Below are 15,330 nucleotides of genomic sequence, written 5' to 3'. Positions count from 1 at the left end.
CCAGCATGTCCAACTTTCTCTGCCATCTCTACCATGATGGAGAGATGAAAAGAGGGAAAGGATGCCCTAAGAGAAGACCTTTTTCAACACAGCAATCTCCTATCCTTGCCTCTCCTGCAAACTGCCAATGTTAAGCTTAATTCACAACCCCAAAGTTTCTGTTTGTCACTTTTTGGACACAGACTGTCAGTGTTATGGCAGCTCCTAGTTTGAGTGCACGTCCTTTCCATCCTTAATGGAACAGTCTCTCCATGCAACAGCTAGTACAGTCTGCAGTGACTGTTTTATACAACTGATTTATAAGCTCCAGCACATCTACATTTCTGCTTTGTTTATTCAGCTTTCTGGTCTTTCCTTGTACAGCTCCAGTATCTCCCCTAATTAATAAAACCATTTCAAAATCCTCTAGTTACCCTGAGTTTCCTTGAACAAAAGCAGAGAACTAAGCAATGCCTTTTAATGTCATGTGAGATAAATTATCCTTAAGTGTACCATTTTCTTTTTGTCTGCCCTAATTTCCTTTTCCTATCTCCATCCAGATTAGAAAAGAAAATGACATTTAGGGAGATAAGTACTTCCCTGATGTAATACATTTACTGGGTTGCAGTTATGACAATTGGCAAAACACACAGGATTATCTAAAAACTAAGTTAAGTCAGTGAGATGCATTCTGTTTAAATGCAAAGAGCTTCAGGGCAGACTCACAAACATTATCAGTTTGCCACTTTCCCTCCCCCTCCAATGACAATTACTTTGTCACAGTTACATTAGTACAGGGCATTCAGCATTTGTCAACTAACTCCTGGGAAAATACTAATTGAGACAATATACTTATACAAACAAATATACAACACCTATGGCTAAAATGAAAAATCACCCAACCAAACAAAAGCAAGAGAAACCAAAACAAAATGGAGTTTCTTCAATATCTCTATACAGACTGCTTCAGAAATAGTCAGGCTCAATCCTTCCTGATCAGTTTAGTCTGTACTTAATTGCTTTCACTCAAGCAATTTCCAAGTAAGCCACATTTTCTTTCCATTGAATACTGTAGTTTTGAAATCTATTATTAAAACTGTGTTTATAACCTATGATCCTTATTCCTTTTGGACTTTCAGGGTCAACAGGTAGATATAAACACAGTAGTAAATATGATTTCTCAGCCTACTGAGGGTTGCACTCTTGAAAAGAGGGCAAGAAATTTTTTTAAAACAGGATGATCTCTCATATACATGATGTATGTCTGGATATATATTTGCATATATATTCATATATATATACATGAATAAAAATGTGTTTATTATTCAGAAATTTCACCTTATATTTTCAAATCTGAAGGAGTTAAAGCACACATTCACCTAACATAAACATGTTTTCAAATTATATTATTTTGCTTTTAGCTCATTATTCTATTATCTGAAAAGAGAGATTTCAAAAATAATGTGAAATTTACTGCAATCAAAAAACCCAGCAATCTCCAAACAGACCACTACACCTATAAAAAAAAAAAAAATCACATTTTCAGTTTCAAAAAACAAGTGATAATTATATAAACTAAAATATCTGCAAAATACTTTTGTGATTCTCACTTTGGTGTCTTTAGCAGTGGCAGCCCCTAGAAACAGAAGTCTGGAATCTACAGAATAAGAGATTTCCCAGCACTGGAAGAGGTGCTGGCTGTAATCTCGTGCTTATTCATAGTTTTCTAAAGGCATGACATGGAGAAAAAGGGGATTCTACTGGTTACTCATGCACTTACACTTAAAGGCTACATTTTAGAAACTGATCAAGTTATTTTACCCTGCTTTTCCCACACGGTTAGGTCAGAAAATATTTTGCTTTATAATCCTTGTCTGTAATCCTTGTCTTATCTGTTCATATTATTCAGAAGTTTTCAGCAAGTTTAGAGGTTTTCTGTTGAGGCTGTGATTCAAGAACTTGAACCTGTACTTCATATGCAGCCCTTGGGCACCTTTGTGGAAGGAGGGGGCTAAAGCTGGGGCCTGAGATGGAGCTGAGTCATGGATCTGAACTGATAATCCCACCCTGTCAGGTCCGAGGGTTTTGTACAGAAGGGTTTTGAAACACACACTGAGCAATTATGTAACATGATAGAGAGGATTAATCTTCCCAATTCACCACTTCAGCCCATGTGAGCACATGCTGTAAGCAGTCTCTGAGCGTGGCCAATGAAATTATTGTAACCCCACCAGCTGGAAAGCAGCAGGTTTTAACATTCTTGTAATTTACCTGCTCTGAAATCAAACTGCTTTTGCAATTCCCTACCCAAATCAGTGGGAGAGTTCAGTAGACAGTGCTACCATGAGCCTCCTATCACCTTCCAAAGGCTATGGAGCTATAGCAAGAACCCATCACAGTGGTCAACACAGGGGTGGCAAATAGTCTGCATCATAATCCAGAATGTGGATTTAGGGATCAGGGACAAAATAAGGAAATGCCAGCCAAAGAGAGGCATATGGTCATTGGGAGAAATGACACTTTGAACTTTCTTTATCCAAAGAACAGCCTAACTCATGGTGAAGCACAGGCACCCAAGTCAGCTTTTACCAAAGCTTGATTTAAATCTCATAAAAAAAATAAAAGGCAGCAGACTCAGTGTGGCAATAAAATTGTGAGAAAAAAATTCAATACAAAAGTGATTAGTCTGATGTCTTATGAACATCCGACTCCAAAATTAATACCTCTTACTAGAAATGCATGCATAAAAAGTAGTACAATGAAATGTCTTTTAAAAACTAAGGACAAAAAAAGCATCCAGCAGTACCAACAGCCATTCATGCCATGTGCAGCTGGATGCCCAGGGTGCCTGTGTGGAAACAGTAATTGCATCTGTTAGCAGTGGAGGGCATCAAGTTGTAGCAATATAACAAGGAAAGGGAAAATTTCACACAGATTTATTTACATATCAATGTGGTTCTAGAAGAACAAGGCTTTTCTCAGTGAATTATGCTTTTAATACATCATGCTGCTGCTGAAAGAAGCTATTAGCCAATATCACTGTGAATGCATCAGAACGACGTATCAGCGCTGTCAGTGAGCTGCAGTCTTGTTGATGTCTCATTAAATTCTAGGAAAAGACCTCAGATAGTTTAGATCACATTGTACAAAGGGGATTTTGCTGCCTTTTTTTTCTTTTGCCTTATAACTGAAATTCATTCCCTTGCTTTGTCTTCTTTAAGGCTTTTGCTGACCACTTCACCCAGGCCTCTGTGAAGTTTCAGCCAGGGCCCTACAGAGGAGCACAAGATGGCTCTGCCTTCCTCTTCTGCTGCAGAAGCTGGGGCTGTCTCTAAAACATCAAAACATTTCAGAGCTACACATTACCTTCCATCAGAAACCATGGGTCAAGAAAATGAAGGGTTTGGAGAGAAAAGGAGACAAAACTGCTCTATTCTGTGAAGCAGAGGAAATTAAGGACATGTCTTCTGTCTATATTCTATACTGCTTTTTAAAGAGGAAGACATCCCAAAAATCAGTGAAATTTTCTAATGATTAATGAGTTATATGAAAGAGAGAAATGAATAAGAACAAGAAAACAGAAAAAAAAATGAAAAAGAAAACAAAAACAAGAAAAGAAGTAAAGAGAAAAAGAAAGAAGAAAAGAAAAAAAAAACATATTCTTTTATAAAGTTACAAATTATTTTTTATGGCCCAAGTAATTGCAATTAAATATTACCCTCAGATTAATCTTTCAGTGTTGCTTGCATTTTTTATTTCCCTCCTCCTGTATTTTGTACTATAATTTAGCAAATGTGAGCAAGCCAACCACAAAAGCTTTTTAGCTTTCTTATTTTTAGATGAGGTTTTCAAGGCAGAGAAGCAATGGAGCAGCAGTGAGGCTACATTGCTACAAACTGTTCTGTCAAGAAACTTGTCAAGGTGCTTTCTCTACATTAGTAAGTAGAAAATTGTCACTAAAAACTAGTAGAAAGTAGTCACAAGAAAATTTGAGTCTCTGTACAGAATTTTTTTTACAGTCAGAAAATTCTAATAAATGCCCCTTGTCTTAATGCTGGGCTTAACTTCCAAAAGAAATGGTGTATTTCAAGAGTTTGTTAAAGAAGGCAGGTACTTTCTGTAGAGAAGCTTGAGGAAAATCCAATTTTCTTTCAATTCAAAAGAAATTAATTTCTCTTCCATTTCTTCATAATTCTTCTATAATTTTAAATAACATTGAACACTTTTTCTGAAAAAACACCTTTTCTGTTTTCATAACACAAGGAATGCATTAAATATAAATGATGTTTTTAGCCTTTGCTATTCTCCAGGCAAGTTATTCAACCACAAACGTGGCAGAGGCAATGGATGGGGTCTCATGGCCTGAGCCTTATTTCATTTACCTGTGGCTGTCATTGCTAACTTCAAACAGCCTTTTGCCTGATGAATTCAGGAGCTCAGTGACAGGGTCTGACTTTCACCGTGCCTCTAGTCATACTCTGCCCATCTGAAATACCTTAATCGCAACCTTCAAGATATGGATACAGCCTTACCAAAACAGATATTCTCATGCAATGATGAGAAGAGATATAACACTTTCATTTAATCTTACTGACTTGCAATAAATGAAGAAATAAATATTGAAATTGAATACATTGTATCTTCCTGACATTAAAATTTACTTACCAAACCTTTAGGGACCAAGAACATGCCTAAGACAAAACCCAGAAAGCGTTTAAATCAGTGTACACATAGAAGCTGACAAAACGTCCCTCGAGTCCTGGTTAACTGTCACAGACAAAGCACACTCTGCTTGCACCAAAGCCCTGAGGTACCTTGTAAAGACAGTCCCAGCAACATCTCTTTGCTCCTGTCCTCTTACAGTGGGGGTTTTAACTGTGCACAAAGGCTGCAAACAGCCCTTTTTCTGGGGTGCACAGATATGATGGTCACCACAGTGGAGTCTCTCAAATGTCCATAAATGACAAGAGGCCACTGCTGATTACATTGTGTTTCACACAACTTAGACATACACTGAAAGAGGCCAATTTCCTTTCAATGAGGGAAGGTTGTGGAATTATTGCATGTTTTAAAAAGTTGTATGTAAGCACAGACCTCTTTTCAAACACCACAAGCCTAATTTTGAGACAAAGGAAATAAATCTGATGGGGTCATAGAGGACCCAAGCTGTGACCTTCTCAGCAACTAAAGATGGAGAGCTTAGACTGGACTAGGTCACTGGTTATAGGGCTTGTTGTGGCATTATCTTAGGCTGTAATAGAAAAGGAAAAAAGCTGCTTAATTGTACTTCAGTTTGAGGAAATGTAAAGACCTCATTTAACTGCCTGTACTTGCTATTGACAAATTTCAGAAGAGGTCTGACAGGGAGAAAAAGAAGGGTTTACTTAAATATAATTCCACAGCCTAGTGTCCAACTGCTTTTAGATTGTTCTAAACAAGAGATCCAGGAGTGAACATTTTTCTCACAACTCACTTGAATTCCAAAAGGTTAATTTGCATTTCTATTCTCATAATTGACAACTTAATTTGTTCCAGATGTTTTAAAGAAAATGTAGATATAGTAACAGAAAAAAAAAAGTTTAAAAATCAGCTCCTAAGCAATATAATTTTAAAACTCTCTGAAGAAGGCAACAATCATAAAATTCCTTGTCTTTTAATAGTCTTCTTTTCTGATAGTCTTCAAGAAACTAGTATAGCTCTGTCAAAGAAAAAGCAAGAAACTTTCAGAGGAACAAAAATAAATACTGAAACTATGATGAAAAGTATATTTTGAGTTGAATTTTCAAAAGACATCTCTCTCTGAAGCTTCTGTATTGGCTGCCATGCTTCTAATATTGCTCTGTTGCTAGTATGGCAGAAAATGTTCAGGATGAGGAGTTACAACCAGTTTATCTTATTCTAAGAATTCATTAAAATTCCCAAATGAGAACACACAGAGAAAAATTTCTTATCCACTTCTTGTGGTCTCAGAAGGATTGGTCAGAGCACAACTACTTAAGATCATTTTTCCCTTGAAATTCAAACCCAAATGACAAAGAAAATGAAAGACTGTGGTTCTTCCAACACAGACAAATAACCCACTTTACTCAGATTCTTGCCCAAGCCCTAGCACACTACTCTTGCTGCAGTATCAGCTCAGAGCACGCTGGAATTTCCATGAAATTGCATGTGGATTGCTGGGGTTGCTTTAGTTATAGCACTCATTCCTTTAATTAACAATTACTGAGCATAAGTGTTTTGTGAATTCTTTAATGACGGTTAAATAACTGTGAAAGGTCCACATTCAAGCTTAATAAATTTGAATCAAAGCTGCTTGTTTAGAATGAACCGTCTAATTTAATGAGAAAAACTGAATCAGCTTTGAAATAAGTTTAAATCAAATCTAAAATATTGAAAAATGTGACAATTAAGGAGTAGATGCACGTTCAGTTTTGTAACCTTGAATGTCTGCCCCAAAAAACAGGATACATATGATCTACATTTCAGACCAAATCCAGAAAAACCAACCAAGAGTAAATTATTGTATTCATACATCCATGTCTCTCATAGTAATTTTTTATCATAATATTGTACTAACTATTAAGATTTCAAGAAGGATTCTGTGAGCTCAGAATTACCCCTGAGGCTGGGGAGTGTTTATTTGGTCTTGTAGTTAGGCCAACAAAGCAAAGCTGTGCCAAGTAGCAGACTAAAGGCAGATGGTGGTTCCCCTCTGCCACCCTAAAGCCCAAACAAGGACATTGAAATGTGGCCCTGTGATAACTAGGCATTGCAAGCTACTTGTCTCCCAGTGACCTATGTTCCTGGCATTATATCAGCCCAAAAAATCAATGATTTTCCATATTGGATATACCGGAAAGTATCCACACAATCATTTCAAGTATATTATTCCCAAAGTTCTTATGTCTTAAAATATTTTTAAAACCTTTTTCTGGACAAAAAGTTGAATAAGTTTAACAGCTTCAGAAGTTCAATTTTTCCTCTGAGAAAAGCCCCAAACCCAACTCCAAAGCAAAAACATTTAGCTAAAATGGCTGATTTGCCAAATTTGGAGCCTGCACTTTGCAGCTCAGTTGAAAAACCAAGATTATTTTTTAAGATAAATTTAGCTTTTACACTAAGAAACTCTCATGTTATTTTAATACCTATTAATTTCTGTTACCCAGTGGTACAGAAACACATGGAAATGAAAAATATAATGGCAGTTGGGGAAATTTATTCTTATTCAGAAAATGTATTGGGGAAGCTTCCAGTCAAATTATGCAGAGGGATGCATGTAGGATGTGTAGTGGGAATTCTTTTGGCCTCAACAATTTCTCTTTATCTATTTATCTGTGATTCAGCTACTTCTCTGATAATTGACCTGCAATCTCTCTCTGCCTGTGTTAATCATAGCTATTACAGATTTGAAGCACCCCTTCAAAATATAAAGGAATCACAATTTATCATTCAGGACAAAGACAATTAAATGAATGTCTTAGCTTTACTTCTGTAATTTAAATACCTTGAAGTATCTTCTTATCATGCTTGGTTATCACTATGGAATACTAGAAAAAGCAGCTCTTATCCTTCCAGGTTAAAATAATTTTTCCCCTATATCCAGACATGTTTTACAACTTGGAACTACTTTATTTGCATAACCTTCCTGAAACCATTTCAGGAAACTGTGTGAGTCTCTTCTATATGCTAAAAAACAAAACCAAACACACTCACACACTCTGAAGCCTCCTCAAAAAGTCAAGACTAGGAAGCATTTAGCAGAATCTTCCAAATTAACGTCAAACTTTTATGCTATGAAGAGCAGTAATCAGGAACACAAGCCAACTAAGGAACATTCTTCCTTTTCTTTTTGTTAGTGAAACTGAAGTTGCCTTCTCCTAACACTCCAAATCACTTTGATGTCATGCAGTAATCACTTTTAGAAAATAAGTTTTTAAAGCATATAATAGCAGTAATATTATTTGAAAGGAAAATATTTCATTTATAAAAACAGAAGAAGAGAAAACCTACGAGGAAAATGCAGTCTAGACACATGCCTATAAATTCTAGCCATGTAATAAAAGAGAAGGTGATACTCAACACCCATGGATCCATTGAGTCCATGGATCACTCTGCTTCTGTTTTCATGGTTGAAATCCTGTCACTATCTCAAACTTAGTGTCACCTGTTTGAAGATCACATGAATGTGGCAATAGAAATATGTGGAATAAGTGCACTGATATAAACCAAAGGAGCTGTGAAGTGTGCATCATGGCCTACTGTCTTCTGTGCCTCATACAAGTTGACTATAAAATTTTCCTCATAAATGTCTTGCCATAACAGTCAAAACTGCTGGTGTAAATTGAAATTTCCAATAGTCTATGGGGTTGTTTAATGCCTGGATTTTTTTTTATGTGACAATACATACTTGAATATAAATTTTTCACTTTTTGAAAGTTATTATTTTATTCATGTGTAATAGCAGTTGAGAAGAAATTACATGGCTCATTCAGACATTCGAACAGTTTACTGATGGCATTGAAAAATTTACATAGCATATTTTGTGGTGAATATGATTATTTTCATTCCAACTCCAACAATAAGAAGTAAAAACTTCAGTATAAGAAGAAGAGGTAAAAAGAGTGTCAAAGTGACTGCAAAAAATCTCACAATGTAGTTTAGAACCCTGAATTTAATCTGTGTAGCTTTGCAACACATTCATATAAAATCAATAACACCAATATACACATGGTCTCAATTTTACCTTACTGACATGATTCAAATCTATTCACATAGGTTTGATGATAGACAACTAAATTATTACTTAGAAATGAACATTATATATTATATGTATTTATGCTAAGTTTCTTTCTTTATGACTAACAGAACAGGAAAGAAAGACTTACCATTCTTCTTATAGAACATGATTTCTCCTTTAAATTCTATCTTTTCCTCCAGCGATTTCTCAATTTGAAGAATCATCTGCTCATTTGTTTCAGCACCAAGTAAGAATTTACAGCTGCAGCTCTTCTGCATGACTTCAGTCCGTGCAAATCCAGCAAGCTCACAGAAGCCATCAGAGCAGTAAACAATGGGGAATCCCTTAGCCACCTGAGCATTTGCAAGGATAAAGTTACTATCTGCAGAAGAACACAAAAGTAAAATATGAATTAAAGTCCAAATTCTGCACCGCTTGGCACAGTACTTTCTATAACATCATAAGAAGGCACAACTGGACAGATATTGTAAAGTCCCAACTGCCTGCAAACAAGGATATAACTTCTGGTTTCAGGCTAGTATTCTGAAATTGAGTCAAAGATCTAGTCCACAGATCATATACAATAGTTCTTCATGGCTTGGTACAAGTTGCCTCATTGTCTCCTCTAGGAATACTTTATGATATTTGCCTCTGAGATAGAAGCCAACACACTGAAACAACCACTTGACCAAGGACTGGTGACAAATACCAAAATTTTGGAGAAATTTCAAATTTTATGCTGCAATTTAGACTACTCTGCAGTCTAAACAGACACAGCTACACCATGAAAATATCCATGGTCTCAGTAAGATAATGCTGACCTATGTCAGCAAACTAATTTATTCTATAGAATTTTGCAAGGGAATCCTTAAAAACACAGTTGAACGACACACCAGGATACGTGGAATTAAGGACATTCTAAACTACAAGGAATTATTTATCCTTTATGGGAGGTGAGGTTGATTTTGGGGTTTTTTGTTTGGTTTGTTTTGTTTTTTGTCAATTTGTTTTTTGTTTTCTTTGTTTCTGAGGAAAAAATATTTCATTCAAAATCAGTCACCTGTCTTTTGGAGTCCCACCATACTTCTCCCATATGAAACAGGCACATCAAAGATTCACCATTCTGTTATACTTAATGCTCTTTATATTTTTTCAGTGTGTTGAAGCTGCAGTTATTGTGTATGATACATTCAAGAGTAGAATATTGACATGGACATCAATCAAATAAATGTGGTGTCCTAATTTGATTTCAAATCTTCAGTAAATCTAACAGTTGAACCTCTTGGCAGCCTAATAGCTCATTCCCATCCTTCTCTGAAATGGTTTTGAAGGCTTTGAACCTCAGAACTTCATCTTCAGCCGATGTCAACAACTCTGACCCTTTACAGCACTTTTCCATTATCAGGGAGAACCTTTCCAGATAACATATGAACTTCTGATACAAGTGTTTTGCCTATGTGTCATTATCTTGAAGTGAAAAAAATAAAAAAGTTTTATGGGCAGAATCTGTCTACATTTCACATGGAGAGAGGAAAGACTATTTTTTACCCTTTGCTTGTTAAGGAGTGTTTACCTTACAGCTTGCTAACAGGAGCTTAGGAGCAGTCTAGTCCCAAGACAGACACCTCTCATTTTTCAGACTTATGTGCAAGTGAATTCATGTGTATGTATTAAGGGGAAATACTATTAACTAACTCATAATCCCTTGATAAATTTTCATAAATTTAAAGAGAAAGAAATGAATTATTGTAATGGAAAACTCAGTTTGATATACCTAATCCCCATACAGGTATGTATAATTTATGATTGGGAAGGGAGGAACAGAATCCATACACTAAAATAGAGGAAAAATAAGTCTGTTTTTCAATCTGAACTGTCACAAGAATTCTACATTTGTGAAACCCCAAAACCCAACTATGTTACTCTTTAATTACCCAAGGGATAAAACACTGTGTCTTATACTGCTTTCAGTATTTTAAAGGTAATGGAGGTTTATTAAATGACCAATTTTCTCTCAAGACTTTCCTTCAGTTACCCACATTTTGTACGGATTTAATTAAATCCTTTCAATAAATGATTGTTATGTTAAAACAGTCTTTTCCCCCTTACCAAATAATGTGTTTTTAAAATGCATTCTGGTTCAGTGCAGTGCTTGACTTAGCCTGTCATTTTTATTTGCCTAACTGGGGAAAAAGTATCATTACCATTCATGCACTAACATGCTGCTGCCCATGTCAACACAAAACTAAATCCCCACACTGCCAAGAGAATTAAAATCATATGCTTGCAGTGCATAATGAAAGTGTGACAGTGCAAGACCAGCAGATCATTCATACCAAATATATTTATCGCTGGAAAATTAATTTACTGCTCTGATTCTTGTTGTTTACAATACAATTATGTGATGCAAAGACTGCTCTAGGGTTTTGGTTTTCTTTTTAATTCTAGTTGTTGAGAGTTGTATGAAGCAGAATCTGGAACACCAAAAGGACACAAAAGGTGGAGAGGATGTGCAGTAGTGAATGAATGTCATTATGAACAGGAATACACTGGAGCTTTCCAAGCATACCATGGCTTTATGAAAAATATAAGGTGGCCAAACTCTATTGTCAGTTACACCAAAATGAACCTGGAATAATTGTGGTTGCTTTAACATTCATGAAATAAACCAGTTTACTTATAAATGCCAATCCAGTACCAGCTAGAATAACTGCGAATCTTTCTCTTAATATCAGCAGGTTTGTAAGCCTAATTTTACTGAACTTTTTGTAGAACAACAGCAAAGCATCAAGAAAATGCAATCAGAATTATATTTGCTGCTCTTCTTAAACTTGAATTAAAAAAAAAAATAATGAGAGATGCACCTATAATCACAAACTAAGGGATATATCTAAATAATTTGGTGAAAAAATTCTTGTCATACTAAAAACATACAAGAAATATTATGCCCAGTAATTATATGTATAATCCAATTCTTCAGCAACATTTATAAAGGGATTAATATTTCCCTATTGCATAAAGAAAATAAAAAAAAGCCCAACAAACCCATACCTCAAAATATTCTGGTTAAAGGTTTGCTTAGTTCTGTAATTTTTTTTTATAGCTTCAAATCTTTAATATCCCTAGTTATTACTTGTGTATGTAAAACGCTATAAAATATTTCAAAAAAGAAGTATTGAGGGTGAAATTTCTATCATTCAGTGTTCATTGTGGCACAAATAACAAATCCAGCACTTAATTTCATGATCTTCAATGATAACTAGCTGGATTTTTAAATCTAGAGTAAGATAAATGAAATATTCTTCAGAATAATTTATTAGAAACTTATGGACTGGAAGACAACATATTTTATTATTTTTGAACTTGCAGTAGGAAAGTTGCAATGAGTGATACAAACCTGTTGGTCTGTATATTTTGGTACATGTTTCTGTGCAGATTTCAACACTTCCATAATAATACAGAAGTTGTTGAATTCCATATTATGCTTTCAGCACTTTGGCTGGAATATTATTTCATTGATCAGGTTGGTTTATCAGGAGACAACATTAGATTACTGGTGGATGTTTCCTTTTAATTCAATTTTTAGGCAAGAAAATGCATCCAAGCAAAATACTTGATCTATTGAGAAAGATGTAACTCTGAGCCTTTGGAGCAACAGAGTAGAGCTGCTGAAAATCTGTGTAAGAAAGAACAGATTTGGAGTATTGAAGAATAAATCTGGTGCAGGTAGCTCAGTTTGCCTTCTGCTCACTGAGATGCAAAGTGAGCTTCGAGTGGGAGCCAGAGATAAGAGACCATGAGCTGCCAACCCTTTGGTCAGCAAAGGGTGCAAAGATGGGTGGATGGACTCTGGGAGACGCAGCAGGAGCAGAGGACTCAGGAGAAAGAGAGACTTGTGTGAGGAGAGACTGTGAGGGTATAAAATCCTTGGGTTTCCTTTGCTGAGGGTCCTCCTTGGAGGCATCAGCTGGGGATGTTTCTGTGTTGCTGCACCAAGAACAAATGTCTTTATGGAAAGAGTCATCTGAGCTCTGCTCTGGGAGAGCTGTGGTGGATATGGGAAGGAAACCTGATCTGACTGTGAGTGTGGGGTGTACAGGGAGTCAAGCAGGCACCTGTCAGGTCACAGGAGCCGCCCACAGGGAAGGGACCTCGATGCCAGCAGTGAAAGTCTCTGAGCTGGGAGTGAGACTGCCAGAGAGTCCAGAGAATGGGCAGACTGGATGCTTTTTTAACCACTTGACCCTAGGTTTCAGCTCAGAAATTAAGTGGTGTAAGTCTCTACAAAATAAATTTTTAAAAATTCAAATTGGATATTTGTATATTGGCTTTGGATAAAAATTCTTGATTGTTTGTTCAAGCCTGCAAGAGCTGTGTGAAGGATGATTTAAAAGTGCTTCTGCTAAGATGAGAAGAAGCCTAAACACAAAATATCCAACATTCACGAGGTTTTCCTTTAGCAGCAAGTCAGCAGAGATGGATGAATGTGAGAGAGGTCCCTGGCTTGCAAGCGCAATTTAAAAGCAGATTTCTTTCAATTGTGATTCTTTTACTTTAAGCTCATTTTCCATGAAGATCAAGTTACTTTTTCACATGAAAGTTTGAAGGAAGACTATTAGGAGCTTGCATGCCTGCCTTCATTTCAGAAGTAGAACATACTGGAGAGGATAGGACATTGATCAATGGAAGACTCGTGGTTTTCATAAATCTCTGCCAGAAATACAGCATAAAGCTAGAGACAATCAAATAAGATGAGCCAGAACCATGACAACTGTACCTTCAATCACAGGCTTAGACAATGTTGCCCTGTTTCAATGATGTGATACCCCAAAATCATAACTGGAGCGACAAAAATTTAGATCTCATGCTATCTTATACAGAGAATCTTATTCATCAAACATCCCATGATAAAGTTTTACAATTGAGATAATTAAAGAAAAAGGCTTTATACTCTTCCTCCTAATTAATGCCCACAATTTATCTGGCTGTTTGTAATGACACTGTGTTACATTTATACTCTGCACTCCCTTCATGAATCCTACTGTCACATCCAGCAAAAAATGACAAAAGGATTTTTGCTTTAATACCATGGCTATGTCTGATGTAAATCTCATCATTGTGCTTCTATGTTCTTTTCACAGTTCTTTTCACAGTTCTTTTCAATCAAAGTCCAGAAGTTTTCATCAGGAGAACACCTGACTTCTTTTGCAACTGAGAAAAGCCAACAAGCGCTCTAATTTTATAAGTTAAATTATTTAAAAATGAAAGAGGAAGAAAAAATCCTACAACAGAAAAAATCTTTAGCAATTGAAGAAGCTGCATTAAATAAACAAGTGACTCTCATAGTTACTCTACATATTGTAGAGCAGTCTATAATTCTTCTAGTTGAAAGGATGTACTGCACTTAAATTTGATTCCACAGTTTGTACACAGGCGAGTTAACAAGGGAAATCTCATTCCAGGTTCATGCAAATTACCGTGACAGAGAACACGACCACACTAACAGTTAAGATTACTGATTAATTGAATGATTAAAGCAGTGCATGAAAACATTTAGCTTTATGTCAGCACATTTAGATGCAAGTGAATTTAATTAGAGCTCAAAATCATTTGCCAGCTAGTGTCCTCTGAATCTGATTGAGACCAAGATGATTTTTATAATGCATACACTTCCAGACATTAAAATTCCTTTTGTAAAATCTCAGTACACTTGACTGGGTCATTAATGTGAGGTGAAGATTTATCTAGATCTAAATAAAAAAACCCCAAACTGATTATAATGATATTTTCTCCCCCTCTTCCCTGAAAATGAATGCATATTCCAATGAATTTATAGTAGTACAGTGAGAGGAAAAAGTATTGCGTTATGAAGTACAAGTATGGACTTATTATGAACTAATACCTACTACTGTAACTCACTGTAACCTTTAAAATTGATTTAATTGGCCTACTCATTTAATTACAAGGATTCTTGAAATTGGGTAACGGCTACAAATTTACAGTTATGAATCAGTATTTGAAGTACCCAGACCTATGGACTCAGCTAAAGGGGTGAGCTTCCATAGGTCCCACTTGACCTGAACTGACAAGAATAACTTACATTAAGTGGAAAAGTTCTGAATTCAGCAGCTAAGAAATAAACTTTTCACTTTATATTTACAAAATAATATTTAGTCTGACAGTAAAAATGCTTTACTGTATACAATATTTATAGCTACAAGAGGTAATCTGCAATGCAGTTCAGCATGGAAATATCTAAGCAAAATTTGGGCATCTGGTTGCTCAATCATTTCCCAGTCTTGTTGATAAACACAAGATCTTAAGCCACTTAAGAGACTTGGTGTTTAACAATCTCCAACCCAGCTTTCTTTGTCATTAGTGCACCAGGTCAATACTGGAATAATGACTGCAGCTTTCTGCATGACCAGTAAAATTACCTACTCCTGTAAGAGAGCAGACCAAAAGCCAGACTGTATCAGAGAGAAACAAAGTGAGAAACAAAAGCAGTAGTGAACCTCGTGGTGAATTGGGCTTCTGGCATATTAGCAAGGAAAAAAATAATTTGTTCCTCCATTAGAAATCTTTGTGCATGTTCCTATTGCTTTTCCAATCTC

General features: G+C 35.9%; 1 protein-coding gene across 1 annotated transcript in view; it reads right to left on the bottom strand.

Moving 5' to 3' along the window:
* The window catches only part of KCNH8 (potassium voltage-gated channel subfamily H member 8), a 182,807-nt gene that overhangs the window by 117,593 nt on the left and 49,884 nt on the right, over positions 1-15,330 (bottom strand). The window contains exon 2 of the mRNA XM_063154272.1: positions 8,865-9,098. Within this exon, the coding sequence (XP_063010342.1) occupies positions 8,865-9,098 (234 nt within the window). The remainder of the gene's footprint in view (positions 1-8,864; positions 9,099-15,330) is intronic.

This window comes from Melospiza melodia, chromosome 1 (genome assembly GCF_035770615.1).
Source record: "Melospiza melodia melodia isolate bMelMel2 chromosome 1, bMelMel2.pri, whole genome shotgun sequence".
Lineage (NCBI taxonomy): Eukaryota > Metazoa > Chordata > Aves > Passeriformes > Passerellidae > Melospiza > Melospiza melodia.
This window is presented reverse-complemented; position numbering and strand designations above follow the sequence as displayed.